This window comes from Helianthus annuus, chromosome 8 (assembly GCF_002127325.2).
Source record: "Helianthus annuus cultivar XRQ/B chromosome 8, HanXRQr2.0-SUNRISE, whole genome shotgun sequence".
NCBI classification, from domain to species: Eukaryota; Viridiplantae; Streptophyta; class Magnoliopsida; order Asterales; family Asteraceae; genus Helianthus; species Helianthus annuus.
In genome coordinates this window covers 56,390,987-56,411,729 of record NC_035440.2, presented here as the reverse complement: position 1 = coordinate 56,411,729, position 20,743 = coordinate 56,390,987, and the positions used below count along the sequence as shown (strand labels likewise).

Below are 20,743 nucleotides of genomic sequence, written 5' to 3'. Positions count from 1 at the left end.
GTTGCACCGTCAGAGAGGATCATCCAAACTTGAGTCTATGACCTTCATGTAATTGACCGGGTCATCGTCTTCTACTCTCTTTCCAACTCCGAACTTCATTTCCTTGTCCCCAACCCTCAATGTTAGTGTTCCACCGTCCATGTCTACCATTGCGTGGGCCGTAGCTAGGAATGGCCTCCCTAAGATGAGTGGTACTTCAGTATCTTCCTCCATATCAAGTATGACAAAGTCGGCTGGGAAGACAAATTCGCCGACTTTGACTAATAGATTTTCAGCGACACCTTGTGGATATTTAACGGACCTATCGGCGAGTTGTATGCTCATTTTTGTAGGGCTTGTTTTCCCTAGGCCGAGTCGGTCAAACATTGATGCGGGTATGAGGTTGATGCTAGCCCCGAGGTCGGCTAGTGCATTGCGAATGGGAGATTCCCCAATCGAACAAGGGATTGTGAAGCTTCCAGGATGAATCTTCTTTTGCGGGAGTTTGTTGAGTAGCAAGGCGGAGTATTCTTCGCTTAAATTAACTAATTGCAATGATTCAATTTTCCTTTTGCGAGTGAGGAAGTCCCTCATAAATTTTGAATATTTAGGCATTTGGGTTAGGACTTCTACAAATGGAATATTAACATGCAATTGTTTTAGCAAATTTACGAACTTTGTGAATTGCTCATCGGTATTTTGACGAATTAACCGACCAGGGTACGGAACCGGAGGATTCTTGGTGGGCTCTTGATTGGTGGAGGAGCCGTCTCTTGTTGGGGCGTTGGCGGAGTTGTGGTTTGGCTAGATCGGCTCTTTTCAGTTGGAGGTAATGAAGCCTCCTTGCGACCCATGGTACGGTTTCTCAATGTGATGAGATGTACTTGCGCCTTTGGGTTAGTTTCGGTATTACTTGGTAACGCGCCTTGTGGTCTCTCGGAGATATTTTGAGCTTGTTGATTTATTTGTTTTTCAATGTTTTGAATACTAGCTTGTTGATTTCAAAAATTCGATTCTAATTGTTGAAATCGATCCGAATTTTTCTTTTCGGTGTCGGAGATGAGGCGAGATACGGCCTCTTCAAGCCTTTCTCGTCCCCCTTGTTGTTGAGATAAATTTTGTGACTCGTTTCTTGGTTGTTGAAAGTTTGTTCGTTGGTTTAGATTTTGTTGGTTACTACTATTGTCGGGTTCTCTCCAACCAAGGTTAGGGTGGTTACGCCATCCTTGGTTATAGGTACTTGTTGGGGGACCCGACGGCCTAGTCTATTATCAATGTAGTTTACCGATTCTGTTTGATTATCCATTTCTTCCATACAACTCCAATTTTCATGAGGCCCACCACACCCCTCGCAAGCCATAACCGAAGCCGTTTTTTCCATTTCTAACTTTTTGATTTTTTAAGAAAGGGCTTCGATTTGGGCTTGCAAGGAAGTGCTCTCATCAACCTTATGGGCGCACGGGGCAATAGATTTCGTGCCTCGGGGAGTGTGCCATTGAAAATTGGTTTGAGCAATTTCCTCAATTTGATTATAAATTTCATTTGGGCGGCGATTACCTAAAAGTCCCCCGGAGCTAGAGTCGAGTGTTTGTCTTGTGTGTGGCCACAACCCCTTATAGAAAGTGGATACTTTTTGCCATACCGCAAGACCATGATGTCCTTGAACTTTTCCCAAGTTTCATATAAGGATTCCCCATCCTCTTGTGAATATGTGTTAGTTTCAGTAATTAATTTAGCCGTTTTAGCAGAAGGGAAATACTTATATAGAAACTTTTGGGCTAGTTCATCCCAGGTGTTTACCGAGCCAACTGGGAGGGTATTAAGCCAAGCCTTAGCTCGGTCTTTTAGTGAGAATGGAAACATTCGAAGGCGGATGGCGTCATTTGATGCTCCATTGATCCGAAAAGTATCACATATCTCCAAGAAGTTAGTGATATGTAAATGGGGATCTTCGTCCGCAAGCCATGGAAGATTGCGGAGTTTTGGAGCATTTGTATCAAATGCGGCCGAAGTTCGAAGTTGTTGGCCTCGACATTCGGTGCGTTGATAGCGGCACCAAGATTACTTACGGTGGGTCGTTGGTAATCCATGAGGGTACGGTGAACCGCCATTGGAAGTGGGTCCCCCGAAACTTTCTGTTGGTTTTTAGCTTTAAGACTTTTTCTTAGAAGGCGTTCGGGTTAGTCGAGATGTTCTTTTATGTCTCTACTAGAACTGGAGCTCATACACTGCGTCGAAAGTTCAGATGTGGCGCCTGGGTTCCAAGTGCTGCAATAAAAACAGAAAAGAACGTTTGTCAGAAGTTTCACCATGGCCCCGTGCTCGGCTAAACACGGCCTGTGGTCGGAGACACAGTAGTTGTTTTCCGGATCCCAGTTACTGGGGAGCTCGACACGGCACCGTGTTGCACCGACACAGCCCCGTGCTCAATTATCTGTAACTCGGGAAATAAAAACTGCCAGTGATAACGCTGGGCACGGCCCGTGTCCGACCAGGCACGGCCCGTGCTGAGCTCTGCAGAAACGGAAAATTTTAAAAGAATCCTAAAAAAAATTAAGAATAAATGATTAGGCCGCTGTTTCCTAACTTTCTTAAAATCCTTGTGTCCCCGGCAACAACGTCAAAACCTTGATGTGCGTGCGGTGGTATATATATTTTATGTATATTTTTAGCCCTTTTTACACTCTAGTCAAGTTTTAAATTTATAAAACATGATATTTTACTAACACCAAACACACATATGGGCAAGTGCACCCATCGTGAGCGTAGTATAGTGTTGGTAAGATACCAAGGTCGTCCAAGGACACAAGAGCTTTTAATACCGGTTTATCCTCAACGTCTAATCAAATCAAAATTTAGAAAAAGGTTTCAAACTAGAAAATGAAAACTAAAAATGCTGAAAAATAGAAATAAAAATAAAACAGATAGACAAGATGAATCACTTGGATCCGACTCGCCTTTAGTGTAACCTTTGATTATTTTCGCACTTTTGCACTTTTTAAGAGATTATCTTAGTTATAGTAGTAGGCCCCTCTTTTGAAAGTGACGTTACCCTCAACCCAGTAGTTTGAGTCAGCAAGGATACAATCCTAAAGGGTTGGAATATTGAAAGATAATTAATTAAGTTATTAATACGTAATGTGGTAGACCCTTCTTTTGAAGGTGACGTTACCCTCGGCTAAGTAGTTTGAGTCAGCAGGGATACAATCCTAAATAGTCGGGTTAATGTTTTAATAGTAGTTTACATATGAGGGGATCAAGAAATTCGAACCCCCGCCATCCAATACCTGTGGGTATTGAAGGAGGTCCTACTAAGCTTGACCCAGGTCCTTGCAGGATCTATACACTGAACAAGGCAAGACTCTTACCAAACCATTCCTTTAACCCCCGACCAGGTAGCCAACATATCTCCATATAGACTGTGGAGATATGAATGGTGTAAATCTTTTATTTTATATAGACAGTAAAATAATGCCAAGACACCACGGACAAATGATAAGGAAGACTCACCTTCAACATAAGAAACTAGTTATTAAAGTCATTAATACATAACCAAATAAAAAGTGCGAAAAGATTAAAAATAAAAAGTATTACACTAAACACTTGTCTTCACCAAGTGATGTAAGAGACTTAGGCAAAGATGGCCTTTGATTGTCAAGAACTCTTACGATCAATCTTGGATCCCGAGACTACTACACACACTCTATGATGGATGATGGATGATGGTGGTGGATATGGGTTGTGATGGTGGTGGGGGTGGGTGTAGTGTGAGAGAGGTGGTTTGCCAAGGGATGAGTTGCAAGTGAGCCAAGCACCCCTATTTATTGCCTGCACAGAAGCCCGGACACGGCCCCGTGTCCACCCATCTTCTCTTTCTTCATTAATTGCAGTTTGTCTGCATTAGTTGACCACGCCCCCGTGTCCGCTAGGCACGACCCCGTGTGCAGAAGCGTATATGTACTATCAAGATTTGCCTAGATTTAGCGAATCTTTGCGTTGACCACGGCCCTGTGTCCGCTAGGCATGCCCCCGTGGTGGGTGATAGAAGCTTCTACAACTTTGTCTTTTCTACAGATACTTAGGCATGCCCTGAGCACGGGGCGTGTTCAGCCTTCTGTTCTCTTGTTTTTGCTTAGGAAGATGCTATCAGGGGGCCGAGCATGCCACGTTTATTCCTTTTCTTGTATTATTGTTAGATTTGGCTGCATTTTTGCTTCTTTTGTTCATTTGAGCTCATTTAATCCTGAAAATACAAAAGGAAGACAAAAGCACACTTTTTCCAACATTAGTACTAAAAAAAGGGTTAGTTTTATGCCTCATTTGATGTAATTTATATGTTGCATTTTGCGCGCATCACATGTATTGTGATAACTTATTGACGGCAAAGGAAACGTCGGGTCTAGTAAATGCAAGAGACTGAAGAGATCCTACAAGTTGCCGATATGGTGTAGGATCAATTTTTGACGAGCCATCAACCAAAGATAGTGTCTCGGTAGAACTAAGAGGTGTAGCAACCGATTTGGCACCATCCATACGAAACTTGGTGAGCAAATTTTGTATATGCGCATTTTCACACCCCGACCACGTTAAAACAACGAAACCGCGGCAGAAACGTCGGGGAGTGTCGTGGCAGAATTATTGTTTCACAACCATGGATTCAAAAGTTTCGTTTTATTGATTCACTAGATAATTTACATTGTCTTAAAACAAAACAAACAAGTTACACATCGTCTATCATTGTTATTATGTCACTAAGGCCTCGTCCAGATCCTATGTGAACATGCATCCTAGCAATCAGCATCATTCAACACCACCTGAAACATATGTAAAAACAAAATCAGCAAAGAAATGCTGGCGAGCACATAGGTTTTGTGTGAGTGTTAGATTCATGGCTCATTTACATGTTTAAATAACTCGTATAACATCGTTACTCGATATTAGAAAACCTTGTTTTGTAAAACATTTGTATTATAAAATGAATAACCAAGTCAAAACAGATTGGTTATAGTTTATAAAACCTCGATGCCATGTATCTTAGCTGAAACATTTGTTTAAGTAAACCAATTTGTAAATCGTTCTCGTAATAAAACTCGTATGGTTTATATCGTTTCGTAAACATCGTTTGTGTAACATCGTTTAAAATCGTTCGTCCAAGTGAACTAAATAATGCCACGGAATATAAAAACACTTATATATAAGAAGTACCAGCGGCGTATCTACCATGCTTTTATCGCATTACACCCGTCCCGTTATCTAAACATTAACCAAAAACCAATTGTTCGTTCAATTCGTTTAACTTGTTCAAATCGTTCCAATCGTTCAAATCGTTCAATTGTTTCAATCGTTCAAAATCGTTCTCGTTTTAATTGTGAAAACTACTTTTGGTCGTCTCGCGGAATACATTCAAACCTTCATAACTCGTCCATCGTTCAACTTGTATTAACAAACCACCATAGGGTAAGTTAACAATTAACAGGTTACCCACATAGCCCCCACACATAACCATGGGTGCTGTCCGATAACGGGATTTGTCAGATCCTATGGTACCATAACCTAATACTGGTCGGCTTGATCAATGTTAATGAATGTTATTCGTTATGTAAATACGTCCAACAAGTTTTTTCACATTATCAAAATCGTTATTGTTTAATATAAACCATAGCATTCGCTTTTGAAATCATCGTTGAAAGCATCGAAATCGTTTAACACATATGAATCACCCCAAAACAATCGAAAATAGTAAAATAGGGGAAACTATGTACTCACTTCGAAGTGCAAAGTATCCTCGATCTAAAGAACTAGCAAAGCTCGAGTAAACCAAGGAAATCAAGTAGCACATAGTAATCGAATCACTGGTTAAATGATCGACACCTAAATCGGAAGATCGGGTAGAACGAGGTCTTGTAAACCAAAATGAGCTTTGGAACTCATGCGATATGGTTTAACAAAGCCTACATTCTAAATCGGAACCTATCCTAAGTGCTTACGACCCATTAAGGTAGCTTACACCACTTTAAGGCGTCGTTCGCGCAAAAGCGCGTTCGAGACGCCTAACTTGTCCTATGACAAGTATTATATGCCTCAACATGTTTAAATATGTTGCGTAATTAGTTTAAGTGACAAAAGTTAGGTTACATATGCTTAGAATTCAATTATGCATGAAAAGGGCATTTTGGTCATTTTCCTAAGGCATATAAACTACCTATCATCCAACTAATTTAAACTAAGTGACCATAAGGTATAACCTCGGAAGGTTATTCCCTATACAACTATGGTCACAAATATGCTTGGTCGGATCCTAATGATCGACCAAACGGGTCTAGTTCAAAAGTCTAAGCGGTGGTTTAGACCGCTTGACTTACGACTCTATACAAGCACTAGACTAAAAGTGACGAGCTAAACATGTAAAAACATGTTTAATTAAGTTAGAAAACAGGTTTTGATATCAAAACAAAGTGTTTTGATATCCGAAGATAGCTTCCTCTCAAAATACGCATAAGGGACTATAACCATAGTGATTACGTGGTAATCAGTAGATATAGTCACAAGGGAATATAACCATAGTGATTACGCTCACGTTGCAAAGGCTTGGAAGATCTTGATCCAAAATACTCAGGTATGAAGAAAAGCCTTCAACTTAGAGCATAAATCAGATCAAGTGTGAGCAGAACTGAAAGAAAGCTTGGGTTTATATAGATTTCAGAGAACCGTTAAGATCGTTCCTCGATAATTGAGCTTCAATCTAGGCCTTACATTTGGGCACAAGGTTTTGCAATACAAGGGGTACTCAAAACCACTCCATAGAGTGCAAATACAAGGGCTAAAAACCATTAAAGTCAGCTCAAGAGACTAGATTCAATGTTTCTGCAAACTGCTATGCTGGTGATAGCTTAGGGACCATAAGCAGATACCCATACGGTCCGTATGGGACCTGCAGGTCAGATACTTTCACATTTTGGCAGTTTTAGTCCCTGAGCTTATTTCGTCGCGTTTCTGCACTTCTAACACCCGTCAAACCCATTTTCAAGCTCCACAAGGATGTTAAAACATAGGGAGCATGAAATATGCTCAAAAATGTTACGGATGTCGGTTTGTTTGGTCGTACGGTTGCGTTGTTCGGTTAATTACGACGGAAATCGTAATGAACGCGTGTACGGTCCAAATTGCAAAACGATTGAAGTTTTTGCATTCCAATCACTAAAATAACATATTTTAATGATTACAAAAATTTTTGGATGTCCGGATATGTTCAGAACGTAAGATATGTGCGTAAATGCAAACTTATGTACTTTTGACGCTTTTAGTCCCTATTGATCAAAAAGTTTATTTTCGCATATCGAACCCCTCAAAGCCTATTTCTAAGCTATGTAAAGGATATTTATGGTATGTTTAACTTATGATCAAGTTCCAGAATGTTCGTTACTGTACAAATCGGCATAGTTTCGCAGTTTGACACAAATAGTCCCTGCGATCGAATAAACTTGTTTTCGACACACCAAACCATCCAAAACTTATTTCTAAGTTATGTAAAGGTTATTTAAGGTATGTCAAGCCTATGTCACTATTCCGGAGTGTTTGGCGCGTTAAACTGATTATGTTTATGCACCAGTTTGCGTATAACCTTCCAGAAAGCGATTTAAAGCTTGAAATCGGACTCGAATCAAATCGTAAAGTCATCAAACACAAATACACATATAACACAAAAACACATCGTTTTATTGATAATTGACGTTGTTTTACATAGTACATCGATTACAGAGCACAGTTGTCACAGTCTCCCCTACTTTAGGCAATTTCATCCCGAAATTTTAACTAGAGGAAACTTGTGAAAACAAATGCGAATATTTCGCTTTCATTTGATCCTCACGTTCCCAAGTAAACTCTGCGCCACGTTTGGACTCCCGGCGAACCTTGACTAATCGTATTCGTTTGTTCTTCAACTATTCGACTGCACGGTCCATTATCTCCACAGGTTTCTCGACAAAGTGCATCATTTCATCAACTTGAATTTCGTCGAGTGGAATGTGAAGATTAGTGTCAGCTAAACATGTTCACAGATTGGACACGTGGAATGTTTGGTGAATATTCCCAAGTTCAAGAAGTAGCTCTAGTCGATAGGCAACCTTTCCAATTCTTTCAACAACCTTAAATGGTCCAACATATCGTGGTGCAAGTTTTCCTTTCCTTCCAATTCTCACCACTCCCTTCCAAGGGGATACCTTGAGTAGGACACGGTCTCCGACTTGAAATTCCAAGGGCTTGCGTCGCATATCCGCATAACTCTTTTGACGGCTTCTAGCTGTCACAAAGTTATCGCGAACTTTCTTGACTTTGTCTGTTGTTTCCAGAATGAGCTCAAGTCCAGAAAGATGAGCTTCACCGATCTCATTCCTGTGGCAACCGGTGATTTACGGCTCCTAATTACATGATTAACAGGTGATTAACGCGATAATAAATAGTATTTACTACGCTAATTGACTTAACCAGGCCCATGGAATGCCCAGGAACGTTTGTTCGGCTATATAGTGCGCGTGTGGTGATTTACAGGAAATCTGCTGAATGATACGCGACAACGAACTGATACCGTACAAATACTGACAACGCCACTATTATACGCCTCTTAATTTTAAAAATTTTATGTTTATGGAGTTTTGGATTGCGATGTCAGGTTTCGTAGGAATTACGGACCACTTACACATAAGATGGGCTTGTGGGCCCTGGGCCCAAACCCAAAACCCACAAGGCTAAACCTGCACATAATATATTAGAATCCTATCAAGACTTACAAAATCTATACAAGATTTATAAAAATCTACACTAGATTCACACAATCTAAACAAAATCCTCACAAAATCTCAACAAGATCCTCACAAGATCTTGCAAGATCTCAAACTCTCTGTAAAGGCCCATACCCCCTCCTTTCTTTCTACACTCACACAAACCACAAAACACCACAAACACCACCCTCCTCCTCCCTGTCGCACACCCACACACCTGCTATCTTCGATCAGTGAAACGACCGGCCACAACTACCGTCTGGTGGTGCCGCGACGCTATACGGAGAGGAGAGAGACGGAGTCAAACGGCAGGGGGGGGTGTCGATGATGATGGTGGTGCTTAGCCGGTAGCGGCGACCATTTGGTTCACGGTAAGCCCTTGTCCCATCTCTTTTTCTTTTTATTTTTTTAGATATGGTCCGACACACGTCGTTTCGACAGATTTCGGGTGCAGTTTTTCGGTGACGGAGATGGCACGACGAATGGGGGGTGTTATCGGTATTAGCAGCGACAGTGAAGGTGAAGCTTGGTTTCGGGTCAGAAATTGGTCCGAGTTGGGTTTGTTTCGAGTCACGGCACAACGGGTCTAGGGTCGGTCAGTTTGGTTACTCAGCTTTGGGCTTGGTATGGTTCAACAGACCTAAGGTTCAGATGCAGTTCAGTCAGCGGGTTATATTTCGGCGTTCGGGTCAAGGGTTGGTTCCACTCGGTTTGATTCGGTCAACCCGAGTCAACTCAGCCAACGGCAGTTAACGGTTCGGTCATCTGATCAACACAGTGAGTTGACTCGGTCAACTCAGTCGACGAGAGCAGCGCGAAAGACTTGGTAAAGATTTAGGACGCGATTATTATTTACGTTAATTAGTTCTTATAACTGTACGTGAAAAGCGAGCTCTCGAATCGAATTTAATAAAGAATCGTTATAAATTTAGTGGTTCCATATATTAGTCGTATTCATAAAACTTGTTTCATTTCATACATATGCATATATATTGTTAAAATGTTTGAATCTTGTGAATTTTGATAAAATAACGACAATTGTGTTGTCGGGGGCGTCCAAAAAAAGAGGAAACTCTGCCCGTTTTTCGAGAAAAGTCCGTAAAACGATTCGCGTTTTAATATAGCAGATCAACTAAAAACGCTTTTTATAAAAGTAAAGACAAGAGTATAATTTTCGATAACACTTTATGATATACGAAAACGACGATTCGGATACTATTTACAATAATAAATAGTATTTATGCTTATTCTAAACTTCGAAATTTCGATGATTTTATTATAAGCCTAAATATAGTTATATGTTATTTCGAATATCAAATGACATGATTTCATTTTGTAAAAATAAATATATAGTTTTTATATTTATTCCAAATATCAACCAACACAGATTCGCTTTTATAAAAATAAATATAGTATATATTTATTTTAAACATGCAACGACTCGATGAATTTTTTTTAATAAAATAAATATAATTTTTATATTTATTTCAAACACCGCATAACACGAATTCGTTTTATAAAAACAAATATAGTTTATATATTTATTTTCAATATCGTACAAAATGAATCCTTTTATAAATAAATATAGCTATATATTTATTTCCGACACAAACAAGTCGAATTCTTTCTAAAATAAAAATAGTCATATTTATTTTCAAACACGACAATTTGACGATTCTTTTATAAAATAAATATAACTTTTCATATTTATTTTATACGCCTAAACGGCATATACGAATATTTTGACAAAGATCATACGAAACGCGATATATAATATAAGTTAATTATATAATACTTTCATACGAATATTCCTATACACACAAATGACTTCTCGGGGCGACAAAGTTTAACTTAGTCATTTTCGTTGAACCGTTCGGTTAACGGTTCGGTAGAGCTCAGTGACACGTAGCTTAGTTACCACTTTTATTTAGAAACTTATAAGATATTCCGTGTTAGGAATATTGTAGAATGCACGTTAGCGAGCCACGTCTTGGAAACGACATCACGAAGTTGTATATAGCTAGCTTTGCACAGGAATATTCAGGTGAGTTCATAACCCCACCTTTTTACGGTTTTACATTTTTCTTAATATTTCGCGGTGTGACAGATTGGTATCAGAGCTATAGGTTACAGCGAATAATGTTTTCTGTAGGAATACCTAGGCTCTAACCTCAATTTTCTCTCGGACTTAGACTATTAAGATTCTGAGTACGTACAGAACGCCTAAGACTCGAACATGGTCTCCAACCGTTGCCGAAAAACAAACAGTCAAGATTTGGTTTTCAAACATACGCTAAAGTGGTGTGTTATACACGGTACACAAAACAGTCACATACAGTACACAAAACTCTGAGAGTTTAGGAAACATGCATTTAAGACCTTAGGAAACTCAAGTTGAAGTTCATTAAAGGCCATCACGTAGGAACCACGTTTATTAACTCGGGAAAACGCCATTATTGTGTCATCTATGCTATTTTTAACCGAGCAGGTAACGTACGCAAAACAAAGCACGGGCGTGCAAGATTTCACGAAACTCAATCTACATGTCGACAGAGGTTGAAGTACGTCACATACGATTTTCGAGTAAGCGGCAGTTTGGCACGCAGTCCTGCAAACGACACAAGTCATGCTAAGGAGAAGACGTATGTCTCCGCATTCCCCCTAACTCAATAATGACGAATACGCTATGTTCGACATTCCGTGTTAATGTCACCTAACAACCGGTCATCACACGAAACCCCAGGTAAAGTCCTCAAATTTCTTTTATTGAAATTTCGAATTTCACATGTACTGAGTAGATTTTCGCATCTCTACTCCTCTGAATGGTCATTGCATCACGATAATTTCTTTCATTATAGCGAACACCCATTTCTTGAAAATTCATATGTTATGCATGCAACGTTTGTTACGCATGTGGTTTCGTTTCGAATAAAGCATTTCATAAAAGTTCAAATATTATTTCACTAAATCTAATTATTGACTTGTGATTCGAATGACCCGCATTATTGTAATTGTTGGCTTCTTTGTTATCAAGTCAACACATTTGCTTGAAATTTCTTTTCTTTTCAAGTTACATACATGTTTTTCGTTGCTACCATGCCGAAAGTTTTCTTGTTGATACATGTACTTATTGTCGGCTTGCGCCAAAACCAAGATTCAATTGCTTGAAACTTGTTCATTACGCATATTCAATTCAACACACCATATGATGTATTGAAAGCATCATATTCAAATTCGTATTAACAAGTGTTTCATTTTTTTCGAGTCGTAGTAGATTTGTTTTGTCTACGACTCCATTAAGTCGTTTGTTAACTTCGACACCTTGTGGTGGCGTTTCACTAAATTGAAGCTTGCGCTAATCTCATGCAGGGATTTAATTACCTATTTATTAATTTAGATTAAATCCGCTTCGATTTATTATCGCGCTTTCATTTGACTTCAAACACAGGTGATACTTGTTTGATCACCACTATTATTGAATTATTTTTTATCACTACGACACCTTGTGGCGTCGGTAGAACTTGCAGCTTGGGTTGATCATGATCGTGCGTTTCATGCAAAACTATTTCATTTGGGCTTGTTGATTCTGAGCTTCTCCCAGCGAAAGTTATTGTTTCTAACATTCATTTGCATATTGTAAACGTCTATTTGGAATTCCATTGGTCGAAATTCCTCTTTTATTGGACCCTGTTAACTTGGTCACACTAGTGACTGTGTCAGTATGCCTTGTTTCCTTTAACATTATTCGTATTTACTTACATATAACGTAACTCTAAGGAGTTGTCGTAGTCTAAATTTCGAGGACGAAGTTTTATTAACAGGGGGAGAATGTGACAACCGGTGATTTACGGCTCCTAATTACGTGAGTAACAGGTGATTAACGCGATAATAAATAGTGTTTACAACGCTAATTAACTTAACCAGGCCCTTGGAGTGCTGAGGAACGTTTGTTCGGCTATACAGTGCGCGTGTGGTGATTTACAGGAAATCTGCTGAATGATACGCGACAACGAACTGATACAGTACAAATACTGACAACGCCACTATTATACGCCTTTTAATTTTAAAAATTTTATGCTTATGGAGTTTGAATTGTGATATTAGGTCTCGTAGGAATTACGGGCCACTTACACATAAGATGGGCTTGTGGGCCCTGGGCCCAAACCCAAAACCCACAAGGCTAAACCTGCATATAATATATTAGAATCCTATCAAGGCTTACAAAATCTATACAAGATTTATAAAAATCTACACTAGATTCACATAATCTAAACAAAATCCTCACAAAATCTCAACAAGATCCTCACAAGATCTTGCAAGATCTCAAACTCCCATACCCCCTCCTTTTTTTCTACACTCACACAAACCACAAAAACCAATGCCTGCCTTCCCCTTCTCTCTCGATATAAACATCAGACAACACACACAACAATGGAGATCAGACTTCAACTTCATCACATGACAAAAACCCACCCCTGCTCTCTTCTCCCTCTCGTTCTCTAGCCGACAGCCAGAGTAAATACGACCGGTGTCGGCCACGTTCCAGCTAACCACCACAAACACCACCCTCCTCCTCCCTGTCGCACACCTACACACCTGTTGTCTTCGATCAGTGAAACGACCGGCCACCACTACCGTCTGGTGGTGCCGCGACGCTAAACGGAGAGGAGAGAGACGGAGTCGGAGGTGCAGCGCCGCCGCCTTCAAACGGCGGGGGGGGGTGTCGATGATGGTGGTGGTGCTTAGCCGGTAGCGGCGACCATTTGGTTCATGGTAAGCCCTTGTCCCACCTCTTTTTCTTTTTATTTTTTTAGATCTGGTCCGACACACGTCGTTTCGACAGGTTTCGGGTGCGGTTTTCCGGTGACGGAGATGGCACGGCGGATGGGGGGTGTTATCGGTATAATTAGCAGCGACAGTGAAGGTGAAGCTTGGTTTCGGGTCAGAAATTGGTCCGAGTTGGGTTTGTTTCGAGTCACGACACAACGGGTCTAGGGTCGGTCAGTTTGGTCACTCAGCTTCGGGCTTGGTATGGTTCAACAGACCTAAGGTTCAGATGCAGTTCAGTCAACGAGTTATATTTCGGCGTTCGGGTCAAGGGTTGGTTCAACTCAGTTTGACTCGGTCAACCCGAGTCAACTCAGCCAACGACAGTCAGCGGTTCGGTCATCTGGTCAACACAGTGAGTTGACTTGGTCAACTCAACCGAACGAAGGCAGCGCGAAAGACTTGGTAAAGATTTAGGACGCGATTATTATTTACGTTAATTAGTTCTTATAACTATACGTGAAAAGCGAGCTCTCGAACTGAATTTAATAAAGAATCGTTATAAATTTAGTGGTTCCATATATTAGTCGTATCCATAAAACTTGTTTCATTTCGTACATATGCATATATATTGTTGAAATGTTTGAATCGTGTGAATTTTGATAAAATAACGACAATTGTCTTGTCGGGGGCGTCCAAAAACAGAGGAAACTCTGCCCGTTTTTCGAGAAAAGTCCGTAAAACGATTCGCGTTTTAATATAGCCGATCAACTACAAACGCTTTTTATAAAAGTAAAAACAAGAGTATAATTTTCGATAACACTTTATGATATACGAAAACGATGATTCGGATACTATTTACAATAATAAATATAGTATTTATGCTTATTCTAAACTTCGAAATTTCGACGATTCTTTTATAAGCTTAAATATAGTTATATGTTATTTCGAATACAAATGACATGATTTCGTTTTGTAAAAATAAATATATAGTTTTTGTATTTATTCCAAATATCAAACAACACAGATTCGCTTTTATAAAAATAAATATAGTATATATTTATTTTAAACATGCAACGACTCGATGAATTTTTTTTATAAAATAAATATAATTTTTATATTTATTTCAAACACCGCATAACACGAATTCGTTTTATAAAAATAAATATAGTTTATATATTTATTTTCAATATCGTACAAAACGAATCCTTTTATTAATAAATATAGCTATATATTTATTTCCGACACAAACAAGTCGAATTCTTTCTAAAATAAATATAGTCATATTTATTTTCAAACACGACAATTCGACGAATCTTTTATAAAATAAATATAACTTTTCATATTTATTTTATACGCGTAAATGGCATATACGAATATTTTGACAAAGATCATACGAAACGCGATATATAATACAAGTTTATTATATAATACTTTATACGAATATTCCTATATACACAAACGACTTCTCGGGGCGACAAAGTTTAACTTAGTCATTTTCGTTGAACCGTTCGGTTAACGATTCGGTAGAGCTCGGTGACACGTAGCTTAGTTACCACTTTTATTTAGAAACTTATAAGATATTCCGTGTTAGGAATATTGTAGAATGCACGCTAGCGAGCCACGTCTTGGAAACGACATCACGAAGTCGTATATAGCTAGCTTTGCACAGGAATATTCAGGTGAGTTCATAACCCCACCTTTTTACGGTTTTACATTTTTCTAAATATTTCGGGGTGTGACAATTCCAACAGACATGTGAACGACATTTTCGACCGTATAAAGCTTCGAACGGTGCCATATTAATGCTAGCATGATAACTGTTGTTATAAGAGAATTCAATCAATGGCAGATGAGAATCCCAATTACCACCAAAGTCTATCACGCATGCTCTAAGCATATCCTCCAAAGTTTGTATCGTTCTCTCAGATTGTCTATATGTTTGGGGATGATAAGCAGTGCTTAGATTTAGCTAGGTTCCTAAAGCAGATTGCATGGTTTTCCAAAAGTGAGATGAAAATCGAGCATCACGATCGGAAATGATATCTAAAGGAACACCATGATGAGACACAATCTCATCAACATAAATCTTTGCAAGTTTATCAACAGATAGATCCTTGCGAATCGGTATAAAGTGTTTGATTTCGTTAATCGATCGATAACAACCCAAATAGCATCGTGACCTCTAGATGTGCGCGGTAACTTAGTGATAAGATCCATCGCAATGTTCTCCCACTTCCATACCGTTATCTCTGGTTGTACAAGCAAACCAGATGGTCGTTGATGTTCAGCCTTGACTTTGAGACAAGTTAGGCATTTCGATACATACAAGGCAATATCTTTCTTCATACTAGGCCACCAGTACTGAGTACGAAGATCCTTGTACATTTTGTCAGCACCAGGATGGATAGAATATCGAGACTTGTGAGATTCGTTCATTACCAAGGTGCGAAGATCGTCTTGTTTCGGAATCCATAAACGATCCTTGAAGTCGAATAACCCATTGTCTTTCGTTTCGGGTTTAAGCTCAAGTTGAAGAGGTAGCATATATTTCAATAGGCCTTTGGTTACACATGATCGTTGAGCTTGAAGGACACGAGATTTGATATCAGAAAGAGTGCGAACAAAATGAAGCTTGACTCGCTCCTTTCGACTAAGCGCATCGGCCAGAACATTTGCCTTACCAGGATGGTAGCGAATTTCACAATCGTAATCGTTCAAGAGCTCAACCCATCGTCGTTGCCTCATGTTCAGCTCCTTCTGATTGAGAATGTGTTGGAGACTTTTGTGGCCTGTGAAAGCCACGCACTTCGTGCCATAAAGATAGTGTCTCCAGATTTTGAGAGCAAATACCACAGCACCCAACTCAAGATCATGAGTCGTGTAGTTCCTCTCATGAACTTTCAGCTGTCTTGACGCATATGCAATGACTTTACCTCGTTGCATGAGAACGCAACCAAGGCCTAGATTCGACGCGTCACAATAGACAATGAAATCATCGTTTCCATCGGGCAAAGACAAAACAGGAGCATCACATAGCTTCTGTTTCAGCGTTTGGAACGATTCTTCTTGTTTGGGTCCCCACTCAAAAGGCTTATTCTTTTGAGTCAAAGCAGTGAGTGGAACCGCGATCTTCGAGAAATTTGAAATAAACCGTCGATAATACCCAGCAAGACCAAGAAAAAGAACGAATTTCTGTTGCTGTCGTCGGTTAGTTCCAATCTTTAATTGCAGCAATTTTGGATGGATCCACATGAATACCCTGCTCGTTGACTATATGACCCAAAAACTGAACTTCTTTAAGCCAAAATTCACACTTGGAGAATTTAACAAAAATTTGTTCCTTCTTTAGGAGTTCGAGTGTCAAACGAAGGTGTTGCTCGTGATCGGCTCGAGACTTCGAATAAATGAGTATGTCGTCGATGAATACAATGATGAAGTTGCCTAAATAAGGTTTACAAACCCTATTCATTAAGTCTGTGAAGATAGTTGGGGCATTCATCAAACCAAAAGGCATGACTGTGAACTCGTAATGACCATATCTCGTGCGGAATGCAGTCTTGGGAATATCTTCTTCGAGTACAAGAAGCTGATGATACCCAGAACGCAAATCGATCTTAGAAAAACATGTAGCACCTTGCAGCTGATTAAAGAGATCATCGATTCGTGGGAGGGGATATCGATTCTTGATGGTAAGCTTGTTAAGCTCACGATAATCGATACACATTCGAAAAGACCCGTCTTTCTTTTTCACAAACAGGACTGGAGCGCCCCAAGGTGAAAAACTTGGTCGGATGAATCCTTTGTCAGATAACTCTTGAAGCTGTTTAGATAACTCTTGCATCTCATATGGTGCAAGATGATAAGGTGCTTTCGCAATCGGGTTAGCATTAGGTACAAGATCAATATGGAACTCGACTTGACGAAGTGGAGGCAAACCAGGCAGTTCATCAGGAAACACCTCTGGATAATCTCGAACAATCGGAATATCTCGAATACACTTGTTCTTTCCTTTCTCCTCGGTGACATGTGCTAGAAAAGCAACATATCCTTTTCGTAAATAACTTTGGGCATTCGTACATGACATGAGTTTCAATCCACCAGATGGTTTCTCGCCACAAACCTCTAAAACATCACCAGACGAAAGAGGAATACGAGTAATCTTATCGAAACAAACCACCTCAGCATGATGCTTAGTTAACCAATCCATTCCCACGATAATATCGAAACTCCCAAGTTGCATTGGTGTAAGGTCAATAGGAAAAAGATGGTTATCGAGGTTCAATTGACAATCGCGAATAACAGAATCGAGTACGATCAGTTTACCAGTAGCAACTACGACATATAAGGGTTTCCTTAGTTTAGTTCTAGGTATCGCAAGCAAAGGCTCAAATGACAATGAAACAAAACTTCTATCGGCACCAGAATCGAAAAGAACAGATGCAGGTCGATTGTTAACAAGGAACGTACCATTGACAACCTCGTTGTCAGCTGGAGCCTCGTTTGCATTCAAGTTGTACGCTCGTCCACGAGCGGGATTCACATTGGCATTCGCATTGACATTCGGATTAGCATTCGTGTTCGGGTTTGCAAACCTTGGACAGTTGTTACGGAAATGACCCATTTCACCGCAGTTGTAACACAAACCTGGTGGGCATCTAGCAGCATTCCCCTGAGCTTGTGTTGGATTCTGCGTAGCTTGATTCTGACCCAAACGACAAATGTTGGCTAGATGCCCAAGTTTACCACAAGTAGTACACTGTTTGCAAGCCTGTTGGGTCGCTTGATGACCATTGCATCGAGCACAGTGAGGTGCAGTACCAGCATATTGCTTCTTCGCAGGAGGTGGTGCTGGTGGGTTCTGAGCATTCTGTGCAGTAACAGCAAAATTCTGGGAAGCCTTGCGCTTCCTCGACCTCCTAGAAGACGCACCTTTCTTCTTACCCTTACCCTTTCCTTTATCTTGGGCTGCATCAGCTGATTGCTTTTTATCACCCTGGCGGGTCAATTTACCTTTTCTGACATGAGACTCGGTCAGAGTAGTAGCCAATTCGATCACTTGACGAACAGTGGTAGGATTACTACCAGTCACAATGTCTTGCACAGAATCAGGTAAACCATCAATATACCTCTCAATCGCTTTCTCCAACGGGGTAACCATAGTAGGACACAACAAACTCAGTTCCTCATAACGATCCGTGTAAGCACGGTGTTCTCCCCCATCTTATTTCAGATCGTCAAATTCTCGTTCCAAAGCTCGAATCTCGTGACGGGGACAGAACTCTTACATCATGAGAGCTCGAAGCTCTTCCCAAGTTTGTGCCATGGTCACATCGGCACCCCTATCACGCATCACACCGTTCCACCATGTAAGAGCACGCTTCTCGAAAACACTGGATGCAAATTCAACCTTACGCTCATTCGGACACTGAACTATAACACCCCGAAAACGGGTTTGGTAATCAAACCACTTTAATACTAAAAGACAGATAAAATACCGTTAATGGTAAAATTAACCCGGTGAATATTAGGACTTAAACAAATAATCCTAATATTAATTAAAAAGGAAAATAAATGCTTGAGAAAATAAAGTTGTGAAAGGCCCGATTTAACGGGACTTAGAATAAACTTAGTTAATATCTCCCCAAACCCGCTAAATTTACTAGGAATAATTAACCTAGTTATTTATGGTTGGTAAAACAAAGGAGGAGCTTGTAGTAACTAACCCATTTATAAAACCCTTAAACTTTGAGGGACTAAAAGTGGGCAATAGGAATGATGTTTAATTTAAAGGTTTTTTTAAAAAAAATAATACAAAACACACACATGGGTGTGTGGTCGATCGACGGAGAAAGAGGGGTGAAACCCTAGCTCACCCAAATTCATCAAATTGAAGGCCAAGATTAGCTCGAATCAAATGCATGAACACATAGAAACGATCACCTAGTCGTAGGGATCGTAAGGTATGTCAAATTTTTTATATTTATGAAGTTGAGATTTTGATGAACTTATGAAAAATCGAAATTCAAGCTTGAATGATTGATGTTTAGGTGAAACTAGGATGAATTCATGTTTAGAAACAAACCCTAGTTGAAAAACTTGATGAATTAGTATTAAAGACTAGGGATGTGATAATCACTCTTGCATGTGCTAAGTGGGTTTTGACTAAATTCGTGTATGTGATGCTTTTAGGGGTTTTGATTGCTAAGAATAAGTGTTATAATGTCATAAACATGTTCAAATTGAAAGCTGAATTCAAACAGCTTCTGATCAGAATTGACAGCCGACTTGTATTGGCTGTAACCTGGACAAAACATGACAAAAACATGTGTTTCTTGAGTCTAAAATGTAATTCCAGGAAATATCTTTAAAACCCCACCGGAATCGCATTTTTTTTGACGAAAACTGAGCGTTTTATGAATTTTTCCGTATCGAAGGTTCAAGCTGCGTTTTCTGGCAGAATTTGCAGCCTATTACAAATGTCATAACTCAATTTAGGAATTGAGTTATGATCTCAACTTCTTACTGTAGAAAGTTTTAAGTGATCACAAAAGTCGCCAATTGGAATTTCGTCAATCGGATGAACGAGGAATTTTATATGAATTTTTCCGTAAGCTGCAGTCAGAAGTGAGGAATCTGATTGCAGCTCAGTAAATGAATTTTTACGAATTTTTGGTAAAGAGTTAGATCTTGAAATTTTAACACAAGGTCTAACCCTCCGAGAGGTACGCCACATAAAAAAATCATAATTTTTGAAGACTTGTAAACAGGTTAAACAAGTCACCAGAAACAGCCCATTTTCAGTGACATGAAATGCCTAAATGAAATCGCGGCCTACTAGTTAGTATGTAAAATTTGATTTCGTTAAGAGTTCGGATGAAATATGCCTAAGTGAGTTCATTGAACCAAATGTGCATTTGAATATGTTGATAAGCCAATTGACTTTAAAAAGTCAAACCGACCAATGATTAGATCGAATGATAATTTTGATATGGTCGAATGATAAATTCGATATAAAACCCGTAGGATGGAATAGTCGTAAATGATTATGACTAATCTAACCGTCTCATAAATTATGATGATAGTTTGACTCTTAAGTCTTGACAAGCTAGATGGAGACTTGGGAATGAAGCGGGTCAAACGAAGCAAGTACGAAAAGAAAAAGCGTATGCGAGGTAAGTAAAACTTACACTCTCTTTTTTTTTTTTATAAAATGTTTA

At 39.5% G+C, this 20,743-nt stretch overlaps 1 protein-coding gene and 1 long non-coding RNA gene across 2 annotated transcripts; one reads left to right on the top strand and one right to left on the bottom strand.

Moving 5' to 3' along the window:
* Positions 1 to 12,984: 12,984 nt before the first annotated feature.
* Positions 12,985 to 14,102, top strand: LOC110872914. The gene is made up of 2 exons (XR_002554758.2): positions 12,985 to 13,529; positions 13,600 to 14,102. It is a non-coding gene; the product is annotated as an uncharacterized LOC110872914 (long non-coding RNA).
* A 3,513-nt stretch (positions 14,103 to 17,615) lies between these two features.
* On the bottom strand, positions 17,616 to 18,684 carry LOC110870049 (cellular nucleic acid-binding protein homolog). Its single transcript, XM_022119248.1, has 2 exons — positions 18,067 to 18,684; positions 17,616 to 17,648 (listed from the first exon to the last, which is right to left on the bottom strand). The coding sequence occupies exons 1-2, from the start codon at positions 18,682 to 18,684 to the stop codon at positions 17,616 to 17,618; spliced, it is 651 nt and encodes a 216-aa protein (XP_021974940.1).
* Positions 18,685 to 20,743: the final 2,059 nt, after the last annotated feature.

What these genes read in the sequence shown, in the direction of transcription:
- LOC110870049 (XM_022119248.1), bottom strand. Translation starts at nt 18,684, where the DNA reads ATGGTTACCCCGTTGGAGAAAGCGATTGAGAGGTATATTGATGGTTTA. An exon ending in ATGTCAATGCGAATGCCAAT is followed by an intron (nt 17,649 to 18,066) that starts GTGAATCCCGCT and finishes GTGATGTTTTAG; the next exon opens with AGGTTTGTGGCGAGAAACCA.